This window comes from Typopeltis vanoorti, chromosome 8, assembly GCF_054136105.1.
Source record: "Typopeltis vanoorti isolate ZY-2024b chromosome 8, IOZ_Tvanoo_1.0, whole genome shotgun sequence".
Taxonomy (NCBI): Eukaryota; Metazoa; Arthropoda; class Arachnida; order Uropygi; family Thelyphonidae; genus Typopeltis; species Typopeltis vanoorti.
The window spans coordinates 91436018-91457963 of NC_143556.1; the positions used below are offsets into that span (position 1 = coordinate 91436018).

Genomic DNA, 21946 nt, shown 5'->3' on the forward strand with positions numbered 1-21946 from the left:
CCAAAAGGTGTCAACACCTTATTATTAAAATTCTCTGGATTAGAGATAGTTGATTGAAGTTTTTTTTCACTTGGCTATGCTACCAATACCATATTTGGTTTAATCCTTTATCCAAGTGTAAGCAAACAAAGTTTGCACCTGAAATATTTTCAGGACTGGGGCAACTCATGGTAAAGGTGGTATAAGTTCTGATCACAGTCTGGGTAGTGATCCTTTCCATAATGCATAGCATTATGCATGCCCATAAGGATATGTGCTTTGCATTATGGGATACTAAAGCAAGTGATCAGAACTTAACTACCTTTACCACGAGTTGCCCAGTCCTGAAAATATTTCGGGCGTAAACTTTGTTTGCTTACACTTGGATAAAGGATTAAGCCAAATATGTAATTGGTCGCATAGCCAAGTGAAAAAACTTCCATCGTTACTTTTCTGGTATTTGCTATGTACACTAGTGGCCAAAATTATAGAAACCTTTTGGAAAAAGTGTATTTTTGAGGTTTGATGGCTCATAGCACCACTTTTTTTTGGTATAACACCATAAAGTTATATATCACTGGAAAGATAATTTAATCAAAAATGTAATGCAACAAAGTTTGTTCAATTATCTGTATTCTAAGAAAAGTTATAGCCAAATAACCAGAAAAAAGAAGCACAACAATTGCTTAGGTTGATATGAAGTAGTTTCCTTCATTTGAATGTAGCCAATGAGCATGAGTGTTTAGAGAGCCAATCAGGTGTCTTCTTGTTTTGGCAATGAGAGAAATGGCACAAAGAGTTGTCTGGTCACCCAGCAAGCGATGTAAAATAGTACTATTAAGTGAACAAGGCTACAGTTATGAAGAAATTAGGAGAAAAATTGGTGGAAACTTAACCAAGGGTGGCATTTCTATATTTTTGAAGAGGTATAAGGAGACTCAGTCACTACAAAACCAGATTGGTAAAGGCAGGAAAAGGTGCACAACAGCAAATGATGAGAGATGAATTGAGAGACTGTGTCTACGTGACAGAAGAAAATCATCTGGGTGTATACAAGATGAAATGGCGCAATAGAATGTGAAGTTGAGAAGGACTGTTCAGCACAGACTGCAGGAATTTGGTCTAAATGCTAGAATTCCATGAAAAAAGCCATTTTTATCTCTCAAACAAAGGTTGAGAAGATTAAACTGGGCTAAAACTCATGTTAACTGGACAGCGGAACAATGGGGCAGTGTTATGTGGAGTGATGAGACCAAAATCTCCCTGTTTGGTAATGATGGCATAAAATACCCAAGGAGAAGAATCGGAGAAGATTTGCATCCTGATTGCATTACATCTACTGTGAAACACCCATTAGTGTTATGATCTGGGGTTGTATAAGATCAAAGGCGTGGGCAGAATTTGCATGATTAATGGGAATATAAATGCCCAAAAATACATAAATGAAATACTGAAGCCTTCGCACGTGATCTTTTCCAAGATAATGAAGCATTTATATTTCAACAGGATTCAGCTCCATGTCATGTTGCTGCTGTGTGCAAAAAGTGGTTTCAAGATAATCATATTTCACTGCTGGAATGTCTTGGGAATAGCCCATACCTTTAACCCAATCGAAAATCTATGGAGTTGACTAAAGAAATTTGTTAGTCAGAAGCAACCCACCAATAATACCCAATTAATAGAAGCAGTCATTCAATCTTGGTTTCACATTATAACAGCTGCAGAACTAAAAAACTTGGTTCACTCTATGGGAAGGCGTTGTAAGGCCGTAATTAACACTGAAGGTTTACCCAACTAAGTATTAACTCGCATTGTCAGAATTTTTGTATATCTCATTTTTTCTGTGTGTTTCACTTTTCTTCTTTATAACTACTGTTCTAATAAAAAATCCTTCATAAAAGTTATTGCATTACATTCTTGATTAAATTATCTTTCCATTGATATATAATTTTATGGTATTACACCAAAAAAAAAGTGGTGTTATGAGCTATCAAACCTCAAAAATACACTTTTTCCAAAAGGTTTCCACAATTTTGGCCACTAGTGTAGGCCAGATGGGAAGATTAGGGGAGATCCACAATTTAACAGTGTCCAAACACATAAGATGTTGAAAAAAGAAGATAGCATAAATCAGGTTTGGCATCCCATATTGATCATAATTGTTTTACAAGAAAGTTTAAGGAAGCCTCTGAAATTCTAAAGATCCCCAGACAATGTAACAAAAATCAAGACTTAATCCTACAGTTCTAACGCATATACAGTAATTAATGTAATGTTTTTTTATTCTGGTTACTTGTTTGTATGTGCCATTTGTGAAGTTCTGATGACATCTAATTAGGTCATAATCTTTTGTGGGTGACATTCACACAAAAAAAAAAAAAAAAAAAGAGAGAGAAATTGTTAAATAACAAATAATGATAAAAAATATATAATATTCTCATAGACAGGCTTATACGTTGGTTATGCATTTCTAAATAACTTAGGGAATTGAAACAACGTAGATCCGAATATAAATTAAATTATACTTTAATAGATATTTCCGATATTTCGGCAATATCACATTGCCATTTTCTAAAGGAACGTACAAAAAGGCAGGTGCACACAGGCAATAACAATACAGTAACTGAGAATGAAGATATGAAGCTATTGTTCTCCTAGAAGTCCTGATGGTGCCCTCTGGTGGGCTAAGTAGGCCTACTTAGCCCGCCATAGGGCACCATCAGGACTTCTAGGAGAACGATAGCTTCATATCTTCATTGCCTACTTAGCCCGCCAGAGGGCACCATCAGGACTTCTAGGAGAACGATAGCTTCATATCTTCATTGCCTACTTAGCCCGCCAGAGGGCACCATCAGGACTTCTAGGAGAACGATAGCTTCATATCTTCATTCTCAGTTACTGTATTGTTATTGCCTGTGTGCACCTGCCTTTTTGTAAGTTCCTTTAGAAAATGGCAATGTGATATTGCCGAAATATCAGAAATATCTATTAAAGTATAATTTAATTTATATTTGGATCTACGTTGTTTCAATTCCCTAAGTTATTTAGAAAAAAAAAAAAAAATATATAATAGAAATGAATTTAGACTTTTTATGTTTGATGTAGAAAATATCAAGATGTCAGAAAGCAGCTAGAGATTCATACTAATTTTAATATTATTACAATACCAAACAAAACTAATTTACAAAAGGATGTTTATTAACTGGCTAATATTTTGCTGGATTTCAAAGCAGCATCTTCAGAGCAAAACAACACATTACAGTTTTCATGTGACACCATGAGTAAGTAATGAAGATGAAACAACAGGAAATTTATTAGTCATTGCATTAAGTAAAAATACACCTACTAGTTTCACTAAATTTCACTAAATTTTCACTAAAATGGAACTGGTGGTTTCTTCTAGGTTAATACATCAAAAAGCCTTAAACACATGATCACAAAGTTGATTAAACTCTGCAAAACCATTACAATATAAATAGGTAAATTCATGCTAGACAGTAAATGTAAAATGCATTGCATGCATTAGCTCTCAGCAGTTTAGCAATAGAAGGTGATTATTGGTGAGGTTGGATTTCAAAGCAGCATCTTCAGAGCAAAACAACACATTACAGTTTTCATGTGACACCATGAGTAAGTAATGAAGATGAAACAACAGGAAATTTATTAGTCATTGCATTAAGTAAAAATACACCTACTAGTTTCACTAAAATGGAACTGGTGGTTTCTTCTGGGTTAATACATCAAAAAGCCATAAACACATGATCACAAAGTTGATTAAACTCTGCAAAACCATTACAATACAAATAGGTAAATTCATGCTAGACAGTAAATGTAAAATGCATTGCATGCATTAGCTCTCAGCAGTTTAGCAATAGAAGGTGATTATTGGTGCGGTTGAAATCTCTAATGTTAAAAAATTTAATAAGAAATTTTCATGTCACTTAATATCAATCCTTGGATTTCATTCAGTGATCCATGCAAATGGATAACTGTAGTGGATTCCTTCAGAAGTCTGGAATAAAAATTCTTCTGTATATATTCCATGGTATATATTCCATTTGACTGCATGGTTAGTCCAGATCTGTCTTTTCTTTTATGGTCAACATCTGTAGCATGTTCTTTCTTTCTAACCTCAAACCCACAGCTTGTCTGGGTTATGGATAAATCACATAAGCATGGAATTCTATATACTCTTGAGTATTTGTAGAATGGTGTGCTATCTTTAGTTTGAATTGGTTTAAAAGTAACTGTTGTTTGGATCTTTGTAAAGAGATGCTATTTTCATTGATAGACTTCCAATATATGTATTATCGTGGAAACTTTGTATTGGATATTCTGGTTATTGGGAGTGGGTAAGGTTTAAAAATAAAATTCTATCAACTGTCTTCTTGGAATAACCAAAAAATTAGAGAGAGAGAGAGAGAGAGAGAGGTGGGGGGGGGGATATGGAGTTTTTTGTCAGTTATTTTGCATAATAGAAACTGCTCTTTTCTTTTGGATGGAGATTATGTTTAATTTTTGAGAAGGATGGCAAAGGGATGAGGCATGAAGATAACTTCCCATATGTGTAGGCTTACTATGCACTTAGAGATTAACGCCACTTTCAAGCTTTTTTTTAGTGATGAGAATATCAAGGAAAAGGAGTATTTTATATTTTTCAAGCTCCAATGTAAATTTCATATTAGCTTTGTAGAAGTTCAGGTAATGATCGACTTAAGACAGTAGTGTATTTTTACTTAATGTAATGACTAATAATAAATTTCCTGTTTTATGTATGTTTTAGTCATAAAACCTTCACTATTAAAAAATGAGTAGGTGAAACATTTCAAATTATAATGAAAAAGAAAAGATCTGAAGTCCTAATTTGATGCCCTGTAATGTTGTCTAAAAGAAGTACTACAGTGAAGTAGGAGTTGATCTTAAGATAAGTCTCTCAAATTTTTGGCAGATTAATGCAGCCATACTTGTTAATATTAGGAGAATGCTTCACAGCCATTACTGATTCTAAAAAATAGTCTGACCTGTAATGACTTCTGTATAGCAAATGGATTTTTTTCCATCTAATCCTGTGTGAAGGAGTATCCAAAGCATGGTCTGTCAATCCTGATTTCCCATACTAACAGTAGATATGTGATTGCAAGGCAGATGTTAACCAAACTTCCTGTCTGTCTATAGTACATGAAGTCACAGGGAACTTCATACACTTTAGAATATGGCAGGGGATGGAGTTTGTCCTTAGGACAGCAGATCAAAGTTGTTAATTTGACATGTTTGAATGTGGTGTGATGGTTATATTTTTTCAGATGTACCCAAATATACAGGATTAGAATAGTGTGTTTGGGTGGGGGAAATAAGTTGGGATCACATACTAATATATTTTGTGGGAGCTATAGCAATTAGCCAAGAAAGTATGGCAAAAATAGTTGAGTTTTGTGGAAAGAGCTGCATCATTAGAACAAATAGCCCTGGCTCTGTGTGCAAGTGTTTTTAGAAGTCCATATTGGGCTGGATGATGTGATTGTTTATGGTTTCTGTGTATCTTTTCTGGTGTGTGTGTGTGTGTGTGAGGTGAAATTGTTTTAATGGAACTTGTACTAGGCACATTTAAATAACTCGCAGCTTACACATATAACTAAACTTCAGTATATTTCATCCAATGTTGTGTGGACACCAGCAAAGAGACAGGCAGTTGTAGATGTTTATTTTGTAGGCAGTTTAAAGGTAATTTTTATGTTGTACTTTTCTAGGTTTCTTCTTATTTTTTCTGTTAGACCTTTAATATAGGATTCATACGGCTTTGCTAATATTGTTTTTGTGTGTTATCAGGTATAAATATGTAATCAAAATTTAAAAAAAAAATATTTTACATACACACACCCAGTTAATTACAGTTACTTCTGAGAACTTAGTAGAGATAGGCATACAGCCTGTTCGGGCTAGTCTGGTTGGCCGAGTGGTTAGCATGTCTGCTCTCTAGCCAAGAGGCTGCAAGTTCGAATCCCACCATATGCAGAGATGTTTGTGATTGTCTTACTAACTGTTTACCATATGTACTGCTCTAACCTGTGTCCTGACTCAGTATGACCTTTGATGCTTTTGTCTCATAAAAACCAAAATAAAAAAATCAAACAGCCTTGTTCGATTAAGATTAGGGTGGTGTACAGTTTCACACAATTCAAGAAATAGATGATCAGATTTAAATTAATTGCAGTTTAACATCTTTGTCTGATTCCATTGAACTGTACATTTGGTATCTATGGCTGAAAAGGTCTGAACCTTCTGATGCCATAAATCTTATATAAATCTTGATGTTCTTGGATTCTGATACTCAGCAGAACAGCTAGTTTGTCCAAAGTAGCAAAGTTGACATGAACAGGATATTTGATAAACACCAAGCAAGGACATAGGTGATAATTTATCCTTAATAAGTGGTACAAAAGAAGATAAGTTTGAATATTGGAATACTGTGAGTTGGCATAATAATATAACTATAAAAACAGAGGAAAATGCACATTAAAACTTATTTATTGTAGAATTTTCGTCTAAGTGTCACAGGCATCTTTGGTACATTTTTATGATGGAAGATTTTTATTTGGTTGAGAAGTATGAGAAACATGGTTTATTCTTAGTATTATTTAATCATTAAGTAATAGATGTTTAATGAATTAAGAAAATCCTAAAATAATGCAAACCTGTTAATAATATATATATTTTAATATTTTAGGCAAGATGATGTGGCACGAGAGATAGAATCATTGTCTCTGGAAGATCAACTTGAATCTACAAAGAAATCGGTGAGTTGATAAAGTTCATTTTGTTGTAATTTTTTTAATTTACAAAAAACATCTGACTATTTAGACTTATTTCTCAGCTGCTTACTTTTGATAATGCTGAATTCAACAGTCAAGACCAAATCTCTCTTTTTAGACTGACTCTTACTCTAAATCTTTCCAAGTACAATCATATCACTTCTGTTGCATCAACAGTTTCTAAAAAAAAAACTTGGCATCCTTTTGCAGTCAAGATGGTAATTCACTGCTAAATAGTTGCTTACTTTGTATAAATCCCAAATCCAACCAACATTGGAATACTGCTTTCATGTATAGCGTGGTACACTTGAGACCTACCTAAAAATTCTTGATGCTGTTCAGAAAGGGGCATTCCAGTTGATAAATGACACTTCTCTTACACTCTCTTCAGCTACTTTTCCATAGAAGAACAGTTTATGCATCATCTTTTATATAGTTATTTCCATGGCCATTGCTCAGCATAACTAGCATCCATTATGCCTCTTATTTCTGCTAGATCTCCAGGAACAGCTGCTCAGGTATCCTTTTACAGTCGAACTGCATCTCAGTGAACCTGCTACTCTGAGTTTGCTGTCTGTTTGCTATAGGCTCTCCTTCCTTTTGTGTGTGTGGAATAAATATTTAAAAAAAAAATGCTGGCTTGAACTCAATGTTTAATTGAATAATATGGCACATAAAAATAATCGATCAATAAAAATCAATATATGTTAAATTGATTAAACACGTTTCATGAAGCTTATATTTCATCTGTTATTGATACAGCATCAGGAAAACAATATTAGAATTTTAAAAGTACATGCAAAATTACACCAAAGAAGTGGAAAAAAAATTTGATTATATGCATGAAGTCCTATGATGGATTCCCTCTCTGTTGCTCAGTGACTGCACTGCACTCTACCTATAAACCACTGGATTATGATCCCACTAATTCTCAAAAGAAACATCAGAAAAGCATCTTAAAAATATCATGTCTTGGTCCCCTGAAATAATTAAAAAAAATTCAAAACCAAAAATTTATTACCTTAGTAACCCTCTCTATCCCATAATAAATGCTACTGACTCCCTCCCCTCTTTTAATTTATTCAGACAGTTAAATCCTTAACTCCACTTACAGGTGTCCCCCCCCCCTCTCTTTTTACCAGTATCCCCTTGTACTGACACTTTAAATTTACTAAAAAAAAAAAAAAAATGCTTTCCCTTCTGATATCATTGATCTTCTTAATTTTACTTTTCATTCTGCTACTTTACTTGGAAAGATCTTCTTCTACAGCTTCTCCCACTTAAGTGGGGTCACTGTTTGTTATGAGTCTCCTCCACACCTTCCTGTCTTGGGCTGTCACCACATCCAAGTTCTTCATCTTCAAGTCCTCTTCTACCAGCTCCCTCCATCTCTTCTTTGGCCACCCACGCTTCCGCCTTCCTTGCACATCCATCTGCATGACCCTTCTTCCCACATATTCGTCCTCCCTCCTCATCACATGACCAAACCATCTCAGCTCCTCCATCTTCTTCCACTGTTGAACCTAAGTATCTAAAGTCTCTCACCTTCCTGATGACATTTCCTTCCAGCTCCAGATCTGTCTTCTGGCCACCGCCCACTGCGCAACACATATACTCTGTCTTATTTCTGCTCAGTCTCATACCTCTCTCTTCCAGTACTTTTCTCCATCTTTCCAGTTTAGTTTCTGCTTCTTCTCTTGAATCTACACACAGCAAGATGTCATCTGCATACAACATTGTCCAAGGTGCATCTTCTCTCACCTCCTCTGTTACCACCTCCATCACAATATTAAACAGAAACGGACTTAATGCTGACCCTTGATGCAAGCCAACTGTCACTTGAAAACTTTGTCTGTCCCAAACAAGTCCGAACACTTGTCTTCACATTTCTGTACATTTCCCGCACCAACCTGACATATTTCTCCGGCACCTTCTTCTCCCTCAGACACCTCCAGACTTCTTGCCTTGGCACTCTATCGTATGCTTTCTCCAGATCAATAAATACCAGATGTAGCTCCCTTTGTTTCTCTCGATATTTTTTCATCATCTGTCGTAACCCAAAGATAGCATCTGTTGTTGATCTACCAGGCATGAAGCCAAATTGTTCCTTTGCAATCTCACCTCCTCCCTCAATCTACCATCAAGAACCCTTTCTAGGATCTTCATTGTGTGGGACATCAACTTTATTCCTCTGTAATTTTTACAGTCTTGTGCATTAAGGGCTTTACTTTACTTTGTAAGATGCCGTTTATAAACAGATTGAAGGTATGGCCTCTTCCCTCTCTTTCCTTCTAACTAACTATTATGTGGAGTATTTTGAAAAACATGATTTGATGCTGCTATTCTCAAACCTTCTATCTGGCCAAGATACACTGATGATGATGTGTTCTTTATTTGGCCACATAGTTTAGACCAGTGATGGCGAACCTATGACATGCGTGTCAGCACTGACACACTTGAGGGTTTCAGGTGACACACCTTGGATATTGAAAAATATTGGTATTCTGATTAAAAAACTGCGATAAATCGTGTACGATCGCTCTCAGTTAAGGCGAAGGTAGGTTTCGGTTCATTGAAAAAATTATGTTTTATACTTAGCCTATTTCTATTTTATTTTGTAGTTAGCTTATTTCTATTTTATCTTGTCACTAGCTTATAAACAACAAGCATTTTAAGTTTACATTTTCTAATTTCTGCATAGTCATATGATATTATAAAAACTTATAAAAATTATCAATATTATATGATACAAACTTATAAAAATTATTATCAATATTATACAACCTTATAAATACGATCTTTATATATTATAAACTTAAAGTTTTCATTTGACTTCTGTGTGAAATTCGTTCATGCATGCATTCCAAGTCTCCTGACTGAGTAGTACAAGTTCTAAACATATTTAAAACCACCTTTAACAGAAAATATAATTCGCAGCATTAAATATTGAATTTATCTGAGTAAATAATGAAAAACATTTTTATAGTTGTAATAAATTCAGTAAAGTTTGTTAAATAATGCAAATAGTAACAACTTACGATGACGTCGCAACAAAACCTACTAAATAGCTGCTATTTAGTAGCATGATAGAGAGTAAAACGTAACAAGGTTGCTACAAACGTACCGGTAATAAATCTGGCAACTCTGCTGAAAGAAGTAGTGGTAGTCTTGCATGGTCTGCCACTTAAGTAATTTGAGTTGCCGGTGTATAATTCTTTTCTAGTAATTGTTAGTTCTTATTAATTATTACCGCTTAATTAGCACTGTATATAATTGTGCTCTTTTTTAATTTGTGAACCCTTTTACAATGGCAGCTAGCACTAATAAAAAAACTAAAATTATTAGAAAGGAAGTGGAAGAAATTTCCAAGATGCCTGGACTGAACAATATGGTGTTATTGATAGAGGCAATAAAGTTCTCTGTAAATTGTGTGGTGAGCTATCTGTGAGTAGAACTTGGAATGTAAGAAGACATTTCGAAACTAAGCACAAATGGCTCCTAGAAAAAACTTTTGAAGAACACAAAAAATACATATCGCAACATCTAAAACTGGCAGAATCACGATCAGGGACTTTAATTAAATTTGTTTCAGAACCTTCAAATTTAGTAGCCGCAAGTTACAGTATTTCACATACTATTGTTGAGCGTGGGGAACCACTTAGTGATGGTGATTATATTAAAGAAGCTTTCGTAAAGTGTGCACCATTTTTATTTGGGGACTTTCATAATAAGGAAGCTATTGTAAAGTGCATGAAAGAGTTACTATTAAGTAGGAATACTATTAAAGACAGAGTTATATCAATGAATGCTAGTATAGAAAATCAAATACAACAAGACTTGAGCTCATGCCATTGTTTTTCCATTTGTCTCGACAAAACTGCAGATATTTCAGCTTGATTGGCTATTATTGCAAGGTATGTTCACGGTGATTCTATGCACGTGGAATTGATTAAGTTAGAAAATTTACCTCAAAACATGACAGGTAAAGACATATGCAACTGTGTTGTTAAAGTGTCCTATGAGAAACAGATAGATTTATCGAAAATATTTTCGATTACAACTAATGGTGCGCCTAATATGGTTGGCCGTAATGTCGGTTTTATCAAACAATTTACATCCCTTGGTTTGTTTCCATTGTATTATATATCAGGAGACACTGTGCGAAATCTGGCTTAAAGGATTTGTATGATGTGATGAGAATTGTGACAAAGGTAACTAATTTTATTGTTGCCAGGGCTTTAAACAAACGAGAATTTAATTCACTTTGAAGTGAAGTTGAATCAGTGTACAATGGTCTATTAATGTACGATAATATTCAGTGGTTGAGTCGTGGCCAAGTACTTGAATGGTTTGTTGATTGTTTAAATGAAATTAAATTATATTTAAATACGAAGGGTATGGAGCACGAATTTTCTCAGTTGAACGATTCTGCTTGGCTCTGTAAGCTGATATTTTTCACAGATTTTTCATTGCACCTGAATGAACTTAATATACAATTGAGAGGTTTCGGAAAATCTGTCGATGTTATGTTTGGCACAATCAAGAGCTTTGAGAATAAACTCAAAATATTTCAACGTGATTTAGAAAGTAACAATTTTAAGTATTTCCCAAGAGTGAAAAATTTTTTTAACAAAACTTGCCCCAAAAATCGTGAACAACATATCAACCAATCTATCAAAGTTCTAAAGTCAGTAACTGAGCAGTTTTCTTCTAGATTTGAGCAATTTCGAATGTTGGAACAAACAATCCAATTCATAAAGTATCCTGATGAAAGAGAATTCATGGATCTTAAATTAGATGGCTTTGAGTGGTTGGATTTAAAAGATCTAGAAATGCAACTAGCCGACTTCCAGTGTAATCCTATCTGGAAAAGAAAGTTTATTGCTCTTAGAAGTGCATTAGAAGAACTTGAGCGGGAACGTCTGCATGATACCGTGTGTAAAAATTCAGACTGTGAAATTCTAAGCGTGTGGAATAGCCTTCCCCGAAAACTTTCATGCTCTTTCCTTAAGCTCTTCTAACAATTTTCTCTTCTACATACTCTTGTGAAACTATTTTCTGCCTTAAATAATATCAAATCGAAAGGGAGAAATAGATTGAGCAATGATTTGAGTGCTGCCTGTGTAGCATTAAAATGTACACACTATAGCCCTTCTATAAAGCAACTTTCTACCAGTACTCAGCAACAGAAAAATCATTAAATGTAATGTAAGTTTGTAATTTCACTTTATTAAATTAATTGTATAATATGAATTCATAGATTTTATATCAATGTCCTATTAAATAACTAGCCTAATATGATATGTATAAGTCACCATCTATGATTATGTAGTTAAATTTATAATGCATGTAAAGTGGCACATCAACAATGTCAATTTTTTAAAAAAAAAGATGTTTGACACACCTGGGTAAAAAGGTTTGCCATCACTGGTTTAGACACATTAGACACCTTCCTCTTCCTCCTCCGTCTCAATGGAAGCACCTCAGAATCCAATTCACTATAGAAAAAGAATTAATAACTTGCCTTTTCTAGATATGCTAATTACATGTCTTCCCAATGGCACCCTCTCTTTCCCATTTTACACTTACATAGATAACATACAGACTTTCCCATCACCTTCTTCTCAACAATATAGTGTTATCAGAAGCTTAGTTAATAGAGCCTAGAGTCTTTCTACTAAGGTTGAACTTACTACTGAATTACTCTCATTTATTCACCAGACCCTCTCATCTGATAGTTATAATGCCAAAAAATTAAAAAAATCAACAAATTAATTGTTCTTCACATCCCTCTCAACATTTTGATTATAATAATGTTATTGTTCCTTATATCTGGGGCACCTCTGAAAAAGTACAATCTCTGCACTGCATTCAAATCTCATCTGAAGCTGATTACCCTCATCTGTTCTCCCAAGGATTCTCTACCTCCTCTCTCTCTCTCTCTCTCTGTTCCATGTGTTTGCAATGTTCCTTGTTCCTGCAGTTTGTCATATTATTGTAACACTGGAAGATATGCAAACATCTAGCTAGAAGAATAGAAGAAATACATTTACTGCCATAAGCATGGTCAGCTGACCATGCTTTGGATACTTTGCACAGAATTAATTGGAAGAAAACTACTATGCTTCACCACAACAAATATAAATTTGAAAGAATTTTTAGAATCAGCAACAGATTTAAGAAAACCAACATAATCTTAATAAATATGGTTATATTAAACTTCCCATGATTTGTAAAGCTAATTATTATGCTTCCTGCTTAACAGCTAAGGCTAGCTAGCAGCACCTGCAGAGGGTGCCTACCCTCGTGGGACTTTAGGTTTAGTCTAATTTTTTCCACTTATTGATTTGTGCAATTTTGCGTTTTTTAATTTTAATATTGTATCCCTGACGATGTGTCAGTCACTGAGATGGAATATAGTATTGATTAAACATGTGTTTAATTATTTTTATGTGCTGTATTCATTTCATTAAACCTTATGGTGAGTGCACGGAAAACTTGATCTTAAATGTTCTAAATCAAGGCGTTACAGGAATGTCCTGTATTTGTTGTCCTGTTTAATATATCTTTAAATGAAATAAAACTGAATAGAAAAATCAAAGGTATTTAAACTAACTTCTAATGCAAAGTTTAGTATTCCTTTTTGTTGAAAACCAGGTGATATGGATTCTGAAAACAGTCTTCCATGAAAACAGTTCAGAATAACTTCAGAAAGTTATTCTGAACCTAAAAGAATGAGCCAGAGATTTTTGGAATGATGATTTCAACATAAACAGTGGCTTTTAAAGGTCAAGATCCATAGAATAGAAGTTAAACAATTTTGGAGCTAGTTAGTTTTTTTTTTAAATTTATTTAGAATACATGATTTGATATAAGATAAAAGAGGCATAAATATGAATGTTACAATATACCTAAAAATAACAAGTATAAATTTCTAACATGGTAGATCAAAATTTTATAATACAGATAGCCATACCAATACTACTATGTGGAAAGGAAATTTGGATACTAAAACAAAGATTAATGGCAAATATTAATAGCAGCTGAAATGGAATTTATGAGAAATACAGCAAAATAGTTATTGAAGTTACTGAACTGAGTTATTGGAAGAGGCTTTTTTTTTTTTTAAATAACTTGACAGGACTTAACTTAAATGGATTCAGAGTTAAGTTAGGCATCCAGAGAGAGAGAGAGAGAGATTTGATCACTGAGTGTGTGTCAGAACACAAAGTTAGGCACCCATGTGTGGAAGTGGTCAGGAAAATTAAAGCATGCTTTTTGCAAACAAATAGCAAAATCAAATAGAGAAGTTGGTATGAAGTTTAAAGGTGATTAAGGCCTAAGGAGATGCTCCATTTATACATAATAATGTTGGAAGTGTCAGAAATGAGAAGTTTTTGGCATTAGTGCAACCTAACCAAAAGCTATACATGTTTTAGTGAGGCTTGGTTGACAGCAGATGTACAGGAATAGAATGAAGAAATATAGTATTTTCAGGGAGGATAGAGAAGATAGCACCAGGAGGGGGGGGGGGTTCAGCTGATGATACCAGATGAATTGCAGCCAAAAAAAAGTGGGGGATAAGTGTGTAGATGGCAGTTTATTTTAGATTATCTATCTTGAGATAGACCAAAATATACAATTGGTTACTGCTGTAGGCTTGTAGGATGCAAGGAATTGTGTGGAAGATATGCTTCAGAAAATTAGTACAATGAGTGCAGGTCAAGTTATTATTATGGGGGGCTAATTACTAGAGATTACAAAAACATAGAATTTTTAGTTAAGAAGGGGGTATATGTAGACCAGGTAAAGATGACTTGCTAATAGAAGTTTTGAAAGCAGGTGGTGTACTAGTCATGACTATGGTAAGCAAAATTTATATACAACATCATGCCTAAAACAGAAGATGATATCAAAGATTTGGAACAATGCTATCCTTATTATAGTTTTTAAAAAGGGAGACAGAGAAGTTATTAACCACCCTATCACCTTCCTTTCAACAATATAGAAAATGTTTACAAAAATTATTAACAACAGAATACAAAGCAGATTAGATTTTTGCCAACCTCCAGAACAAGCAGGATTCAGAAAAAAATCACAGCACCATTGATCATATATATATGTGATAAGAGAAATGAATACCAAAAAACCCTTAGGTCTTGCATTCATAGGTTTTGACAATGAACACTAAATTGAATGCAGAAAGTAAAAAGAACGAATTAAATATAAACAAAGGGAACACCAGGAAATTGATACAGTATCCTCCTATGTTTACCTCCTGTGTTCACAGTAGAGGGTGACTGATATAGAATTCAACTTGGTTGGATAGCCCTTGGAAAACACTGAAGCACTCAAAAGAAACATCCAAATCTGCTTTAAAAGAAAAATATTCTACGGTTATATACTTCCGGTCATAATGCATGTGGAAGTGAAACATGGACTTAGACTAAACAATTGACCAACAAGTTGAGGATTACCCAAAAGAAAATGGAAAGATCATTACTTGGTATTACCATTCTAGATAGAAAGCACAATACTTGAATCAGAGCTCAGACTAGATTGAGAGACATAACAGCCTTTTAGAGATCTAAATAGTAATGGGTAGGTCATATATTGCAAGAAGTAACACTCCAATATAAATGGACATAGTTAATATCAGAATGGTATCTCAGAGATAAAGAGAGAGCTTCAAGAAGACCAAAGAGATGGTGGGAGGATGAAATTAAAGAGATGGCAGAAACTCAGTGGCATAGAAAGGTTCAAGATAGGAATGAATGGAGGACTTTGGGGGAGGCCTTTGTCCTCAGTGTACAGAAAATGACTGATGATTATGGTGATATGTGGACCTCCATAGCAAGTGATTATGACAAACTTAGTAGGTATTCACAATTTTTTCAAGTGGAAAAGAATTGGGGGAGTGAATTCGGAATTGGATTATTAAAAAAGATATTAAAGGGAATGTGTTACATTTTAGATTTGTGAATGAAAAATAATATGTGGCAAAAATCAAAACAAAATTATTTAATTTATGAAATATAAATGCTCATGTACCAACAGAAGAAAAGGATAATACAGGGAAAAAAGAATTTTTTTTTGTAAAATGGAGAGGCTGTATGATTTAGCATCGTTTAATGACAAAAAATGATTATTGGAGATTTCAATGCCAAGATTGGACTGGAAGATATGTATAAAGGAACAATTGGAAAACATAGCTTACATACATACTCTAATGATAAAGGAAAGGAACTAATGGATTTTGTTATATGTAACAATATGGTTATATTTTCTACATCTTTACCTTGTAAAGGCATCCATAAAAGGATATGGATATCCCCTGATAGTACAACAATTGATCAGTTGATCATGTGCTTATAGATAAAAGATTGGCATCAAGTATTATGGGTATAAGGTCATGTAGAAGAGCGTGCTGTAATTTAGATCAGTATCTGGTCAAAATTTAGTGTAGTGTAGAATCTCAGTGAAGAAATAAAATAAATTAAAGTGCACTAAAGTTTAACTTGCAGAAGCTTTAAGAAGATAAAGTTAAAACCAATTTCCAACACAAAATAAGAAGTAAAAAAAGAGGCTGAAAATATAAATGTAGAAAGAAGTTATAAGACATATTAAAAACATTTACTGAAAATAGATTCCAAATACTGCAGAAGAAATTCTGGGATAAAAAATAAAACAAAAGAAAAAAAAATATTGGTTTGATGAAGAATGTGTTCAAGCAATAATAAGAAATAAAGCATACATGAATTTACTACAAGATCAGTTATTATTAAAGAAGGAAAATATAAAGAACTGAGATGAGAGGCAGATAAAATGTTTCAAAGGAAAAAAAGATTAGCCTTTAATGAAATGATATGTTCAATAGAACAAGAAATGAAGAACAAGGGTGATTTTAAACAAGCTTATTATACTTGATAAGATAATCTCTAGGGCTACCATCACAGCAAGCACTCAGCAATATAGTACATTCATTCAGGAACAGCGATTTTCCAGAAATAGATAAAATTCCTGCAGAGTTGCTGAAAGCAGGAGGAAATAAGCCAGAAGATGAAATATATGAATTTATTTTAAGCATGTGGAACAAATGCCAAAAGAATGGAGTAAGAGTCTGATGTGCCAAATATATAAAAAGAACAACAAAAACAGTTTGTGGAAAGTACAGGTATTTGATATTTATCTGACAGATAAAGATCAAATATATGTACTTTCCACAAAGTACAGATAAATATCAAAAAGTGGTGTACAGTGGGTGTGAATCTGCCAGATTTAAGGTGAACAGTGGTGTACCACAGGGTTCAGTCCTTGGGCCAATCTATACATATTGTTCAATCTATACATCAGATGTGCAATTATTTGCTGATAAGATAGACAGGGCAATCAGGGATGCTACTGATGTTCAGCACAAAGTGATTTGAATAGGCTGGAAATTTGGGCAAACGAAAATGGCTATCAGTTTAATGTTAGTAAATATAAAGTTATGCACTTTGGCGGGATGAGATTTCCAGTAGCATATTATATAAGCAGGGTCATGCTACAAGAAATTGAGGAGACAAGGGATCTTGGTGTTGTTAGTGAAGAGAAATTTGAAGTTCAAGGTCACCTAACAAAATTTGCAAATACATTTCAGAGGATAATTGTGATGTTGAAGCAAACCTTGACATCTAAGGATAAGGAAGTCATTTTGCCTCTTTATAAAGCTTTGATAAGACCACACCTGGATTATTGTATACAAATTTGGTCTCCAGGATTCCAAGTGGGATAAAGAAGAGTTACAAAGGTTATATCCAGATTATGGGATTTAGATTATGAAGACATTGCAAGTATGTGGATTGCAGACTTTGGTTAACAGGAGAAAGAGGGATGATATGATAGAGGTCTATAAACTTTTGAATGGGTGTTATAGGATATTGGCTGATGAAATTTTTCATTATATGGAAGGTGGGGGGAAAACACTGGGGCATCCATGGAAGATGAGTTTATTCACAGTCAAGAAAAGGGTAAGAGCTAGGTTTTTCTCTCACAGAGCAGTGAGTGAGTGGAATAGTTTGCCTTTAGGGGTAGTGTGAGTACATCTAGTGTGAATGAATTTAAGGGAAGGTATGACAGCTGGTTTAGGTGATTTCTCTCAATGAATCATTGACTCCCTGGAGGTCACAGATAATAATAATCATAAATATAATATACAAAGTATTTACTTCTCTTTTGAAGAACAGATTAAACCCACTTAGGGACAAGGTGTGTATCATAATTGGTGTCTACCATGCAGGTTTCAAAGAAGAGAAACTACAATTGATCAGATGCATATAGTTTGACAATTATTAGAGAAATTTTGGGAATTTGATATAAATATTAATCAGATTTTTTTATTTCCAATGAGCATATAATGGCATTAGCAGACAAAAATTGAGATTATGATACTAGCTTATCTGGTATTCCAAATTAAGATAGTAGATTAACAATAGAAAACTCAAAGCACAGGTTAAAATGTTAAATCATTTAACAGATCCTTTTTTCAGTAAATCAAGATAAAAACAAGGTCTAGTTCTAATACTTGGCTCTGGGATATATTAACTGATTGTTTCCAATAGATATTAAAGACACTTGAATGAACAAATCATTGCAGATTGTAGCATATACACATGACATTAACATTAACATTATGTCAAGAATGAAACAGAAAGAAGAAGCGTATTTGGAATTGGAAAAATCAACTTGTGAGATAGGTCTAAAAATTAATCAACAGAAATAAGATCAAGTTCTGCAAATTGTTGCTAGATCATGTGTGATTAGAAAGCTTGCAACTGATAATCAGAAGTGAAGATATATATGAAGATTATGACAGAATCTTACTGAATAGGCCTGCATGCCAAACATGATCATTTGTCTTAAAGATATCAAAGACAACTGTTAGAGATTCCCAAAATTTTCCATAATATTGGTTAAAAGGTGCGTAACAATTAAGATAATGATTGAGAGTGGCAGAACCCACTTGTGATTATCAGATGACAGGCTTCAAGGTAACAAAGCAGTTAATAACAGTTTTCTCCATTAGTTTAGAAATAAATAAAGTAAGATTTTTAAGTTCAAGAATTGGAGGAAAAGTAAAAACCCAGGGAATTGTTTTGTTTTTCCATGGGTAACAGTGGAATAGATCCTCTGAATGTAAAATAAGAGGAAGCAGAGTTGGACAAAAAGATTTTGCCAATAAATTATACACTTGCTTTAATCCTTTACCCCTGTAAGTAAATAAAGTTTTTGTGCAAAATATTTTCTCAGCTAGTCTAATAGGATAATCTTATAAAGTAATCACATCTAATCTTATGTATAGAGACTATTATCATCACATCAGTTGCTTCTGTATCCCCATAAAGCAAAGCACACTTCCTTTCAGACATGTATATTGCTATATATTATGGTTGACATCAATTGCCTCTATATACAAATAGATCAGTTTTGAAGATACTTTACATGCAAAGGTTGTTTGCTTACACTTAGTAAAGGATTAAAACAAGAATATGATTTTGTCTATTATAATTTACTTTGTAACCCACCCACAGTGCAAATGTACTATAGGTTTACTGATAACCATTCGAGTGTGTGAACCACATAAACCAAGCAAAAAATCACTTATAATTATTGCCACTAATTTGGCATGAAAGCCATTTGCAGTATGCTTGGTTCTTGTACAGTTTTGGCACACACTGTAGCAAACCAAGATATAGGTAATAGATGAGAATTTGAATTGGAATGAGAATTAATATTTCCATACAATTAACAATTGTTTCACTGATGAATTCATTGTAAATATTTGGACCAGTGAATAAACTACAATAATCCAGTCAAGGAAATGAGCTATAGAAATCATGTACTTTCCATGTTGCTTTCTTATGACAGATAATGTAGATAAGTGACCGTGAATTGTTCCATGGGAACAAGAAATCAGCATGAGATTTTGGTTTGAATTGCCTAGAAGACAAAGAAGGTCCACAGTATACTTATAAGGATCACTAATGAGAATATGATCTAGTGTTTGGAGAGAGAGAGTTTAAAAGTTACCTAGTATCTTGTAGGCATATGAAAATTTTGTGAGATCATTGGTGATATCAAATGCCTCATGGCATCTCTGCTTGCTGGATCAGTGTAGTTTAAGTTTTTAACCTGAAAATCTCCATAAAAAATGACCAGTGCAATATAGATGACCTCGCCATTGCTTCTGCCTGAAGCAATGGCAAGGTCATCTGGGTCTGGCTCCCACTGAAGAGACCTCAAAGGCTGAAACTAGTCTGGGTAGTGGCCAATCCCTTAATGCATAACATTATACATATCCAGAAGGAGATGTGTTTTACATTATGGGAGATACTGGGATAGGAGTGTTGTTAGCTTGGTCCACCTTTGCTACGAGTTTCCCAGTGTTGTACTGCCTTACCCCAGTAAGGTAGTACAACACCATATTCAGTCCTGAAGATATTTTCAGGTGCAAACTTTGTTTGCTCACACTTGGATAAAGGATTAAACTAAATTTATTATAGTCTAACCAAGTGAAAAATAAACTTTCAACAGAAGAAGAAGATGTTTACCTTGAAAACAGGTGTTTGCTCTAAAGTGCAAGCATGGCTTTTTGACCCCTTCAAGCTTCCAGTAAACAAAATGGTCATGTCACACTACTCTATTTATGCCTATGTTATTTCCTCCAGTCTGATTTGAATGCTTCTAAGTTTGTGATATGGGGGATACATACATCCAGGACCATTAACTGACCCACCGGTATGATGGTATAGGCAAAGGATTTGGTTGCTGCAGATGGACTAGAAGTTTGGTATACTCCATATTGTGATTTCTAGAACTTGGTTCCATCAGCAATTAGGACATTCTGATATTCAGCTCTAGATACTGCAATCATGCAGTCTTGGCTATCTTTAAAAGGCTTTGGAATACTAGCATTAACCGATGCCTTTATATAGCTATCACAAGTTGTTTTTACTGATTGGCATGCTGGAACCTTGGGTACCTCTCAAGAAAACGAGCTTACTACTTGTAGAATATCTTGATGTTACAAATGTTGAATTTGAAATTTTTGAAGCTATTTTTGTTATAATTCCACTGTGCCTATCAGTTGCAGAGACCATCCTCAGGCTGTTTGCTTGCTTTGGAAGGGTAAAATTGGAGTTTGGAGATAGAAACCTGCCACCTTTGTATGAAATTGTAATATTTAGTCGAAAGGTTGCTGTAAAAATTCCTATAGAAGATTTGAACTGGTATCTTTTCACCTGAGGGTAATACTGGCCTGGCTGATTAATGTGCTTTCTGTCCAACAAGCTGCAGACATGGAAATTTGTTGAATGTCTTTAGATGTCAAATGAATTTCATTACCCAGTATGAGACCACTACATGGAACTTTTTCAAGAACTAGTGCAAGAATTTTGGATTTTGTAATATAAATAAAATAAAAAAATTTTAAATGTCTTAGCTAGCACACTCACATTAATATCATCATCATCATCATTTTCAAATTCCTGCCATGTACCCTTAAGGGATGTACAGGATATGACAGTACTACATGAAAAATTTATATCATTACTAACTTCCTATCTACAATTTTCCAAAAATCAGTCTGTTACTTGTCAAGACTCCAACATTATCAGATCTTATATTTCTATCGTCAAAGGCACTTTGTACCGTATCAATCCACCTATATCTTGGTCTTCCTCTGGGTCGTTTTCCTGCCAACCTGGCAGAGAACACTTGTTTTGCTAATCTTTCCTCTCCCATTCTATTTAAGTGACCACACCACCTGAGATTAGCTCTGCTAACACATTCCTGGATGATGACAATGTCAAGTTCTTTCCTAATATCATCATTTTTAATATGATATTGCCATTGCTGCCATCTGTTCACGCCTCTAATCTTTCTCAGGACTCTCATATCTGCGGTCTCTAGTCTTTGGTCAAGTGTTTTACTTCTGACACAGCTCTCAGGTCCATAAGTTAAAACTGGTTTGAACACTGTCTTGTATACAGCTAATTTAGTGTTCCGACTAATTTCTCTCTTATTCCATATGAATTTATTCAATTGACTTCCCACCATACCAGCTTTGCTGATTCTGTTGTCTATTTCTATATTTAATTTACCATCTTCAGTAAAAATCG

General features: G+C 34.2%; 1 protein-coding gene across 1 annotated transcript in view; it reads left to right on the top strand.

Annotated features, from left to right (window-relative positions):
- The window catches only part of eIF5B (eukaryotic translation initiation factor 5B), a 530511-nt gene that overhangs the window by 12383 nt on the left and 496182 nt on the right, over window positions 1–21946 (top strand). Inside the window, exon 3 of the mRNA XM_090397300.1 lies at window positions 6704–6773. Coding sequence (XP_090253426.1) covers window positions 6704–6773 — 70 coding nt within the window. The remainder of the gene's footprint in view (window positions 1–6703; window positions 6774–21946) is intronic.